The 11,660-nt window shown below is 37.1% G+C and overlaps 1 protein-coding gene across 1 annotated transcript; it reads left to right on the top strand.

Moving 5' to 3' along the window:
• On the top strand, positions 6,931-11,555 carry LOC109224976 (protein WEAK CHLOROPLAST MOVEMENT UNDER BLUE LIGHT 1-like). The gene is made up of 3 exons (XM_019389560.1): positions 6,931-7,114; positions 8,237-9,282; positions 9,494-11,555. The coding sequence occupies exons 2-3, from the start codon at positions 8,272-8,274 to the stop codon at positions 11,366-11,368; spliced, it is 2,886 nt and encodes a 961-aa protein (XP_019245105.1). The 5' UTR covers positions 6,931-7,114; positions 8,237-8,271; the 3' UTR covers positions 11,369-11,555.

Below are 11,660 nucleotides of genomic sequence, written 5' to 3' on the forward strand. Positions count from 1 at the left end.
ACCTTTCCACAGTTGTGGCAATTACCTTTGAACTTCTTTTTTCTTGGGTAATTCTTTGGTCCAGACGACTTGTTTGTCTTTTTGCTCGTTGAAGCTTTCCTAAACAATATTTGCACCCATTATTGTTGAATTTCCACAAGACTTCTTCTCAGCAGCCTTGTTGTCCTCTTCAATCCGTAGACGAACAATAAGGTCTTCAAGCGTCATTTCCTTGCGCTTATATTTCAAGTAATTCTTAAAGTCCTTCCACAGCGGAGGCAGCTTTTCAATAAATGTCGCAACTTGAAACGCTTCATTTATGACTATACCTTCAATCATAAATTTATAATTAGTAAAATAATCAATATCTTGAATAAAAATATTGACTCGTTTTATACCTTCAGCAAGGAGGTCATGAACAATAACTTGCAATTCTTGGACTTGCGTTATGATAGATTTACCATCAACCATTTTGAAATCCAGAAATTTGGCGGCCACAAACTTCTTAGTCCAGCATCTTCAGTCTTGTACTTCTTTTCAAGAGCATTCCACAATCCTCTTGATGTTTTCATGACGCTATAAACATTGTTCAAGTTGTCTTCCAAGCAACTTAAAATATAATTTTTGCATAAGAATTCAGAATGCTTCCATGCCTCAGCGACCACAAATCGCTCATTTTCAAGAGTTTCTTCTCCAAGAACTGGAACGTCTTTGCTGATAAAGCGCTGTAAACTGAGTGTGGTCAGATAGAAGATGATTTTCTGCTGCCAACGCTTAAAGTCCACACCGAAAAACTTTTCGGGTTTTTCTATCGGTGTCATCGCCGCTGCGGGAGTTGTGCGACTTGAAGACGCAGTTGCCATTGCAGCAGTAGTACCAACAGAACCATTCTGTTGTTCCGCACTCGTTTTTATTTTTCTATAAAAGAAATTGACAAACAGAATTAGTATCTCGGTGAAGATTTTTTATCTTCAAACCGAATTCAAACAACCGAGTTTTTATATCTCGGATTGAGTAGAAAGTCACAAAGACTTTAATCTCAAACTGGAGTAGAAAATCCAAAGATTTTAATCTCCAAAACGGGAGTAGAATTCGAAGCCGAAGCCGAAGAACGACGACGACGGCGCGAGGCACCACTTCTTCTCAACTCTTTAAGAGCTAGAAGATGAGCTTCTCTATATATGCACAATGATTTTCTTTCCTTCTTCCAATGAGGGACAAAGTGCATTAGTAAAGTGAACTAATTCAAAATTTTATTTTCCTCCATTTTTTTTCCCACCATTTTCCATTCACACCTCTTTTGTAATTAATAACAAAACCCAACAACATTCACTGTCTTTAATGTTCTTATCATTGCAATCTTATCTTAATTGAGACTCTATAAATTTTGATCGAGAATGCCATGAGTGGATGGATGGCTCAAGGGGGAGGCTAGTAATGCCTTGATTTAGGCCCTCGAGATTTGAGAGACCCCAGAAAATTTTAGAAAAAGATTTTATGATTTTATTTTAGTTTAGACATTATTTACAAAAAGCACAAAATTCGTAAAAGGGAAGGAAAGAAGAATGATTGGCTACTTTTTAACAGTACAAATATTTTAGAACTAATATTAAACTACTTAAATCTTCATGACAGAAAATATAATTTTTTTACAATAATATAAAAGGAAATATATTTTAAATACATGTTTAACATCTTATTCATTTAAATGCCTTATACTAATAAATAATAATATTACTATGTGAAGTTAAAGGCTTTATATCATTTAAGAATGCTATTCTTAAGCAACAAGTATGGAAAAAAAATAGCAATACTAGTATATATATGTGTATATACATATATAAATTCTAATATAAAATAAGTATAGACCTCTTATTAAAATTCACTAAATTTATTGAGCTACTCTTGGTATTTAGTTTTTGAAATTTGTAGATACAAGTAAATCTAATTAAGTGAAAAATCTCCAAGCACATGTCTATAACACAGCTATATTGAAGAATTATAAAATCCTAGGCACCTTTACCTTTTAAAGTTTTTGACCATTTTTGCAGATGCATTTGAAATGCTTTGAGCTTCTGTTTTGAATTTTTAGTTTTACTACTGTATCTTAAAGTTTCTTTGTTTTTTGTTATTAGTATGATTGCTTTGTGCATAATTTCCATTTAGACAAAATTTAAAAGTATCTTATGTTCGGATCGAAATAATAAAGTGTCACGTGGAAGCTAATAAAGTAAATATTGAACGGCGTTAAATTAGACACTAAGAAAAATATACTAAAAGAGACAAAATATTTTACTTCCTTATTTCACTTTTACTTGTCCACTATATTAAAATACATTTCCACTCTTACTTGTCCACATGAAAAGAAAATTAAGGCAAACCCTAACAGTTTAACATCGGAATGTTATGCCACTAATCGGTGAAATGCAAAAAAGTTATGCAAAGAAAAACAAAAGCTGTTAATGCGATCTCTCCTTATCTTATTTGGTTGCTGAGTATAAAGTTTATAAAGTTTTTGTCCTCAAGGAAATAAATTTTAATCATATAATTCTCCAAGATTCCAATTACTTGTTTCGAATATTTACTCAAAACAATTTTCAATCGAGAAATTAGATGCGAAATTTATAATGTCATAAAGTTATAATTAGAAGCCTAATGCTAATTAATGGTTGAAGCTAACTGTTGGTGGCATACCATCTTAAACAACAGCTAATTGTTTGTTTCACCAATATAGTACTCTCTTTGTTCCTCTTTATCCCTAATTTAAGGTTGTTCATAAGAGGTATTGGACTATTATTTTATCTTTTCCTTAAAAAAATAATATTTTTTTGATTTTCTAAAGTGACAAATATTTGCACTAATGTTTTCAATAAAAGTGACAGATAAAAGAAAGATCAAAAACAGCACGGTAACGACCCGACCGTTTTGAGCTCTAGCGCGTCGTTCGGCGGTTTGAAGCCATGATCAGCTCCACTTGAGGTATTATGACTTGTACGCGTGGTCGGAACTGGAATTTTGGAAGTTCAAAGTTGATTTGGAAAGAGAATTCTCATTTCGGAAGCTTCAAGTTGGAAGAATTGGCTAAGGTTGGATTTTTGAGTAAACAACCTCGGAATCGGGATTTGAAGGTTCCAACAGGTTCGTATGATGATTTCGGACTTGGGCGTATGTTTGGAGCGGGTTTTGGATGACCCGGGAGCGTTTCAGCGTCTATTGTGGAAGTTGGCATTTTGGGAAGAATTTCATAAATTTGGGTTGCCATGCATTTCAGTGTTATCGATGTCCGTTTGGGATTCCGAGTCTGGGAATAGCTCTTTATGATAATTCTGGTATTGGGCGCGCATCCGTATTCGGAGGTCTGTAGGCCATTTTGGAGTCATTTGGCTAAAGTCAAAAATTTAAAGGTTTTGAGAAGTTTGACCAGAGGTGGACTTTTTGATATCGAGGTCGAATTCCGATACCGGAAGTTGGAATAGGTCCGTAATGTCGAATGTGGCTTGTGCGCAAAACTTGAGGTCAATCGGACGTGATTTGATAGGTTTCGACATCGAATGTAGAAGTTTGAAGTTCTAAAGTTCATTAAGCTTGAATTGGAGTGCGATTCATGATTTTAGCGTTGTTTGATGTGATTTGAGGCCTCGAGCAGGTCCGTGTTATGTTATGGAACTGATTTGTGTGATTGGACGGGGTCCCGGGGGCCTCGGGTGGATTCGGGATGGTCAACGGATTGAGTTTGGCCTTATGGAGGTGCTGAGGCTGCTGTCTTATGGTGTAACCGCACCTACGAGGTTAGGGCCGCCGGTGCGGAGCCGCAGAAGCGGCCATGAGGGTCGCAGAAGCAGCTTAGACTGGAGAGGACTGGGACCACAGATGCAGCCGAGTTCCGCAGAAGCGGGACTGCACTTGCGCGCGGGGAGCCGCAGAAGCGAAGGCGCAAAAGCGGATGGTGATCGCAGATGCGGAATCTAGGGGTCTGGTGGAGGACCGCAGAAGCGGTGTTTGTCCGTACCTACAGAACCGCAGAAGCGATCAAGTGACCGCAGGTGCGAAGAATTGCTGAGCAGTATTGTTGTTTAAAAGACGGGATTTTGCCCATTTTCTTTCATTTTCTCTTGGTTTGGGCGATTCTTGGAGGGTTTCAAGAGGGGGTTCCATCATCAATGGCAAGGTAAGCTATCCCCACCTATTATGAGTTAAATACATTGATTATGTATAGATTTTAACATGGAAATTTGAGGTTTGAAGAAAAACCTAGAAATTTATATTCTTAGATTTTGACCATGAAATTGGACATGGAATTGGGAATAAATTATATATTTGAGTTCGTAAGTTTATGGGTAATGTTTATCTTCGAAAAATTTCGGAATTCGGGCACGTAGAACCGAGGGTGATTCTATCGACTTTCCGAGCGGAGTTGGGAATTGTTGTAAATAGAATTGTTATGAGTATTAGAGTGTATTTTATTGGTTTGCGCTTTGTTTGGCTAGTTTTGGAACGTTGGACATCTGTTTGAGGTGCTAGAGTGGCGTTGGAACCGGTTATGGAACTTCGGAGCTAGGTAAGTCTCCTTTCTAACCTTGTAAGAGGGAATTTACCCCATAGTATGTGCTCCTATTTGTGGGGGCTACGTACGCACGATGTGACGAGAGTCCGTGCATAGCTACTATTATGCTTATGTTCGGGTAGTCTACGACCCAAACGCATGCTTTACTTGTAATATTTGCAATCTTATTGTCAATTTAAAATGCTTAAATCATATCGAACTTTGTAAATAAATTTCTAAAAGGCTAGACATCGTTTTCTTGACTTATAAAAGAGAAATTGCCTTTTCCTTGGAAAATTGTCCCTTGATGAATTCTTGATTGATTGTTTAAATGTGTTTATCTTTTGTAGAACGGGCCGAACGCCTCGGTAGATTAAATAGATGCATCTATGGTGCGCGCCATTCGACCCTTTGGCAGTGTACTGTTTAAATATTATGTTGAACCGGGCCGTACATGCTTGTATTGCTTGCCTTGAAATTATATATAATGATATTGACTCCCTGGTCTGAGATAAATTGATAAATGATGAAATGTGAATTTGGAAATCTCTTATTACCAAGAGGATTGTTTACTTGCTTCATATTTTCTTTGAGTTTACTGCTGTTTTTAATAAATCCACGACTAATTATATTATTGATGGCCATAGTAAGTGTCGGAGTCGACCTCTCGTCACTACTTCTTCGAGATTAGACTGGATACTTACTGGGTACGCGTTGTTTTCGTACTCATACTACACTTGCTGTATATTTTGTTGTACAAGCACATGTATGTTCAGTGGCCGTGCGGGCGCAGCGGCATGATTGATACAGGGACTTAGGTGAGCTACATCTTATGAGACGATCCGCAGCCTGCAGAGTCTCCTTTAGAGTATTTGTATTTCCTCTTCTGTCCAACTTTGTATTCCGAACAGTTATCGTATTATATTTTAATTCTTAATAAATGCTCATGCACTTGTGATACCGGGTTCTGGGATGATTATGTGATATTCAGTATTAAGGTTTGAAAATATTATGAATTATTCTGCAAAGTTCATCTTATTTTTTACTAGTTAAATTAAAGGAAATTTATGATTTTAAAAATATAAAAAATGAGAATGTAATTAACTATTTAGTGTTGGCTTGCCTGATAGAGGTGTCCGACACCATCAGGACCTTTAATGGATTTTGGATCGTGACAAGCACAATATCAAATGATATCACATTTGAATTTGCATCACTATATATTATTTCCTCGGTCCACTTTAATTGATTTTTTGGTTGTTTCTACACGTATTAAGGAATTCGCCTTTTATCATTAATTAATAATGACATTGACCATATTAACTTTAATTTGTTCATAAAAAATATAACATAAGCTCCTACGCTCTTTATTTCAAGGGCAATTTTTAAAGAAAAAAAGAAGAAGTTAACTCCTTGATATCTGAAAAAATCAAATATTGACCACAAAAAAGCTAAAATATCAATTAAAAATGAACCGGATGGAATAGTTTTATGACTTTTTACAAGTACCAATAAAAAATAACATAAGAGACTTGAAAAAGAATCACTTCTTTAATCAAATTGTAGATGGAAATAGAAAATTATTTCCTATTGCTTTTCTCTTTTTCTCACTTGGACACACGCTAGAAAATCTAGCATGTAGATGAAAAGAGCTGCCTGTTTCTTAATGGGCGGTGGCTTTAAATATTGTAAAGTAAATATAGTTGGAAAATAAAGAATCTACCAAAAAGAAAAAAAGAAAGGAGAGAGAAGAATGGAAGCTGAGGTTAGAAGGTTAGTTGAGAGTTCTGCTGCTTCGCAGATTCCATTAATGGTCAATAAATTTTGCTGCTATTTACATAAAATTATAATTAATTATTATTACTTATACTATTAAGTTAACAAATTTTTTATAATACAAACACAAAAGAATGAAGTTGTAACATACTACTCTCTCCGGTCCATTTTAATTGATTTCTTAACTATTTTCACATATATGAAGGAATCCATCTTTTACTAATAATTAATACTAAATTGACCATATTAGCCTTAATTATTCATTGGAAATATAACAAATACTCCTAAGCTGTTTATTCCAATGGCAACTTTAAAAAAAAGAAGTTAACTTCTTCTTGATATCTGAAAAAATTAACTATTTATTAATCAATATATTTAATACAGAAGATAGGGCCGGACTAAGATTTGAAATTTTAACTTCACATTAAATCATTAGGTGTAAAGTTTCATACACCAAATCTCATCTCCTGTTCTTTCATTTCATCTTCAATTAATTACAACTCAATCTTACTTTTTAAAAAAAAAAAAAAAACAGAATTTTGAGGGGAAAAGTTTATTTGAATTTGAGGGGAACACAAAAACAAGAGGGGCAGGCTCCACCCACGTGTTACAGTGACCTCCTCTCCTCACTCAATCTATTTTTTAAGGAACACTTCTCCCTTTTTCATTTCTTTTTGTTTTACAGTGAATTTTGGACCCTATATTTTTGTGTATCTTTTTGTTTATTTCTCTTTTTCCGGAGAATACACATTGAGGGAGAGGGAAAGAGAAATAGACATCATTTTGTAGTCTCTTCTCATTTCCTGTTGATTCTTGGTAATGTTCTTTATTTTCTCTTTTGGGTTGGTTTTTAATCAGTTAATGTTCATGAGTTTTATATGATTCTGCCATTAAGACATGATTATGTTTCTTGATTAATTATTGTATTTAATGTTTAGTCATGCGCATTTGTTTTCTCCAATGATGTATTTGGTAATAAAAGAGTAATCTTTGGATACCCCAGAAGGGGTTAGATGTAAACGAAGACTAATGTAGTTTGGTTTTTAAATTCCTATTTAATCAAGAATGTGTGTAGCTGGGTTTTATAAACTTGAGTTCCAGATTGTATTCTTGTCGAATAATGGATTTGGAAGATTTTATGTTCATGGTCAGATATTGATTAACGGCTCTACATTCCTGTTTGATGATTCCTTATTTTGATTTTTGAAGGTATTAAACTTGTAATTTTATCCTAATAAAAGGTGTATTTTCCAATAAAGGTTAAATCAAATATGAAGTTGTTTGGAAATGGGGTAATCCTCATTTATCAAAAATAAAATAAAATGGGGTAATCCTCATTTATCAAAAATAAAATAAAATGGGGTAATCCTCATTTATCAAAAATAAAATAAAATGGGGTAATCCTATTCTTAGCATAGATGGCTTTAATTTGCAAAGTATAGCTGGTTCCGAGTTTGGTTATAGGAGGAAGGTTGAGGTAGTCGTAAAATAACAACAACAAACCCAATGAATTCCCATACCGTCTGTGTCGTAAAATAAGTCTATCTTTATGATTCCTCTAGATATTGGGAGTATGTTTTAGTCTTGTTAGTACTTTAGATCCTATGCTTTCTAGGAGTCTTTTAGCCTTTTCAGAGATTCATATACTTTTTATTTTTATTTTATATAATATTGGCTTGAGATGAGTTTAAAGGGAGAAACATGGTCGTCGTCTCAAAGAGGATTCATATGGTCAACACCAACTTATCTTGAACTAAGGTGCAGTTATTGTTGTTGTTTGTATCATATTCCTTAATTAAGAAAATGGTCACAGTTACTACGGATGCCATAGAATAGGTGATCTAGTCTTGTGCATGAAGATATATTTTGCATGTTATGTCTGTTAAATTAAGGCAGGTCTGCATCTCCTAACTTATTCTGTGATTATTTGATTTCTAGGTCCCCATTTGGTTCAGTTTAGTTCTTAATTAAGAATGGAAGATGCTAAAGATAGGAAGGAAAGTGCTCCTCCAGAATCGTCTCATGAACCAAAGGTCTCCTCTCCGAATGAGGATCAATCACATAATGCAGCTCAAACAAGTCAACATACAAGTGAAAAAGAAAGCTCCAAAATTCAGGAGGCAGCCGTGGATGATTCAGCGCATTTAAAAGAGGCCTCTCGCAGCTTATTACTGCAACAAAGTCAGACTTCTCCAGAAGGAAATTTAATGTCGACCGCCCCCATTAAATCTGATTTATTGTCGTCCACCCCCATTAAATCTGATGGAGTGAGTGACATTTCGGAAACAGGAACTCCTCAAATGGCTTCTGGTACACCTACGGTTGAGCCGGAAGCCTCACCTCAATTATTACAGGATCTGAAAGCAGACCCTTCTGCAAATAGAAATACAACAGCTCTCGGAGAATCCAATGTGTCATCCACATTGGATGCAAAACCAAGTGAAATGTTGGAGCCAGCATTGGACATGGGTGCTAATGGTAAGGTTCAAAACCAACCAAATGATTCATCTGATGGACCAACAGCTGAACAAGATTCTTCATCAATATTAGCCGTGAATTCAGAGACATCTCCCCTAAAAGAGGAAAACAAAAAGGAATCTTCTGAACGTGTTCAATCTAATAATGTACAATCTAATCATTCAGAAGTAGGACCAAATAATGCTTCACTGCGTCATCAGCCAGATAATTCTCCTAGCAGTACCCACATCGATGAGGATGAGTCTTCTCCTTTATCCACTCAAATGAGGAAACCTGAAAATAACAATCACATATTTTCACCAGATAACATCGGTCGCCCGCTAGCTAAGGCTTCCACTTTCACAGCAAGGACCTCAGTACCCATTGCTAGTCCTAAGCATCCTGAAAAATCTGACATAAACAAAGGCCAAATCGACACAGCAGCACCAATTGAATCTGTTAAGCAGGCAGTTTCCAAGTTTGGAGGGATCGTCGACTGGAAGGCTCATCGTGTACAGACTGTGGAGGTAGATATATACTGTTTAATTTTTTTGTTTTTTCCTGATAGCCGCTTTCCTGTCAGAGATTTCATAACCACTTCATTATTCCAATCACTTTGTATTTGCACCTGCAAAGAACAGTAGTATCTTTCCCCCTGGCTAAATTCCCCATTAATCTCACAATTTAATGCTCTTATCCCCTGACTATTAAAATTCTTCTCCCAACTGGCTAATGCAGAGACGGCAACTTGTTGAACAAGAACTAGCAAAAGTGCAGGAGGAGATCCCATTTTATAAAAAACAGTCTCAGGCTGCTGAAGATGCAAAAGTGCTAGTTTTAAAGGAACTAGATAGCACTAAGCGACTGATAGAAGAATTGAAGCTGAACCTGGAGAGAGCACAAAAAGAAGAGCAACAAGCAAAACAGGATTCAGAACTTGCCAAGCTTCGGGTGGAGGAGATGGAGCAGGGGATCGGTAATGAGGTTAGTATTGCAGCCAAAGCACAGCTTGAAGTTGCCAAGGCTAGGCATGCAGCTGCAGTTTCTGAGCTAAAGACTGTAAATTCTGAGTTAGAAGATCTTCGAAAAGATTATGCTTTATTAGTGTCTGAGAAAGATGGTGCGGTGAAAAGAGCAGAGGAAGCAGTCTCTGCTTCAAAAGAAGTTGACAAGACATTGGAGAATTTAACTATTGAACTCATCACTGCAAAGGAATCTTTAGAGGCTGCACATGCTGCACATCTGGAGGCTGAGGAACACAGAATTGGAGCAGCTGCAGCAAGTGAGCAAGATGCTCTAATCTGGGAGAAAGAACTGAAGCAGGCGGAAGAGGAGCTTGACAAGCTAAACCAGCAAATTCTGTCTGCAAAGGATCTCCAAGGAAAACTAGATACTGCTTCAGCTTTGCTACAGGATCTCAAAGCTGAGTTGGCTGCTTATATGGAATCAAAGTTGAAGCAGGAAACTGATGAAGAAGGAAACCTGAACGGCGGCGAACTGTCGGTGCCAGAGAAAAGAACTCATGTGGAGATACAAGCAGCAGTGGCCACAGCTAAGAGGGAACTAGAAGAAGTGAAACTCAACATCGAGAAAGCTACGACTGAAGTAAATTTCTTGAAGGTGGCAGCAACTTCATTGAAGACAGAATTGGAAAAGGAAAAATCAGAACTAGCCATGATCCAACAGAGAGAAGGAATAGCATCTGTTGCTGTTGCATCTCTTGAAGCTGAGTTGAGCAAGACAAAGTCAGAGATTGCTCTTACACAGATGAAGGAAAAAGAAGCAAGAGAGAAGATGGTAGAGCTTCCCAAGCAACTTCAAGAGGCAGCCCAAGAAGCTGATCGTGCAAAATCACTTGCTCAAATGGCACGTGAAGATCTGATTAAGGCAAAGGAAGAAGCTGAGCAAGCAAAGGCTGGAGCGCGTACCGTAGAAACTAGATTACTTGCAGTTAAGAAGGAGATAGAGGCTGCGAAAGCTGGAGAGAAGTTGGCGCTAGCAGCTATCACTGCTCTAGAGGAGAGTGAATCAGCCCAACAAAGTAGAACGGACGATGAGGCGCCAGCTGGAGTAACTCTTTCTGTGGCGGAGTATTTTGAGCTCAGCAAGCAGGCGCATGAGGCGGAGCAGCAAGCTAACATGAAGATCACTGCTGCTATTAGCCAAATAGATGTAGCCAAGGAGTCAGAGCTGAGAAGCCTAAACAGACTGGAAGAGGTTAATCGCGAGATAACTGAAAGAAAGGAAGCTCTAGAAGTTGCACTGCAGAAGGCCGAGAAAGCCAAGGAAGGGAAGTTGGCTGTAGAGCAAGAGCTAAGGAAATGGAGAGCGGATCATGAGCAAAGACGGAAAGCTGGTGAATCCATTCCACCTACAACAGGAAGCCCAAGAATGAGCGTTGAGGAGAGTAAAGAATCAAAGACTTCTGAAAGTGCACCAGAGGCTGCTGCATCTCATAACAGCACAAGTCCGAAAGCCCAAGCGCTAGCAAGCAGCACCGAAGCTGATTCATCTCCAGATGTGAAGATTCCAAGGAAAAAGAAGAGGTCCTTCTTCCCAAGGATCTTCATGTTTCTAGGCAGAAGGAAAGCACAGGCCAATAAGTCTGCCTGATGCTTTCTGCATTTACTATATCTTGTCATTTTTAACAATTATTTCTCCAATTTTTTTGGCTGTTTGTGTCAGTTGATAAAGCGGAAGGGTAATCTTTCACGATATGTACATACTGAGTATTCTTTTATATGTACAATATTAAATTAATTCTCATTCACTCGATTGATAGCATTTTATAGGAGGATAATAAGCTTGTTATTGGTTTGGCTGTAACATCAACTAGGTGATTCTGTAATTAAATAGTGTAGTCCATCAAATATCCAAGAAGCTGGCAGGATTTGATAAGCTCATT

Source organism: Nicotiana attenuata, chromosome 4 (assembly GCF_001879085.1).
Source record: "Nicotiana attenuata strain UT chromosome 4, NIATTr2, whole genome shotgun sequence".
Lineage (NCBI taxonomy): Eukaryota > Viridiplantae > Streptophyta > Magnoliopsida > Solanales > Solanaceae > Nicotiana > Nicotiana attenuata.

Excerpts from the sequence above, each read along its gene's own strand:
- LOC109224976 (XM_019389560.1), top strand. The coding sequence starts at position 8,272 with ATGGAAGATGCTAAAGATAGGAAGGAAAGTGCTCCTCCAGAATCGTCT. Across the intron at positions 9,283-9,493 it reads ATCGTGTACAGACTGTGGAG|AGACGGCAACTTGTTGAACA; the intron begins GTAGATATATAC and ends TGGCTAATGCAG.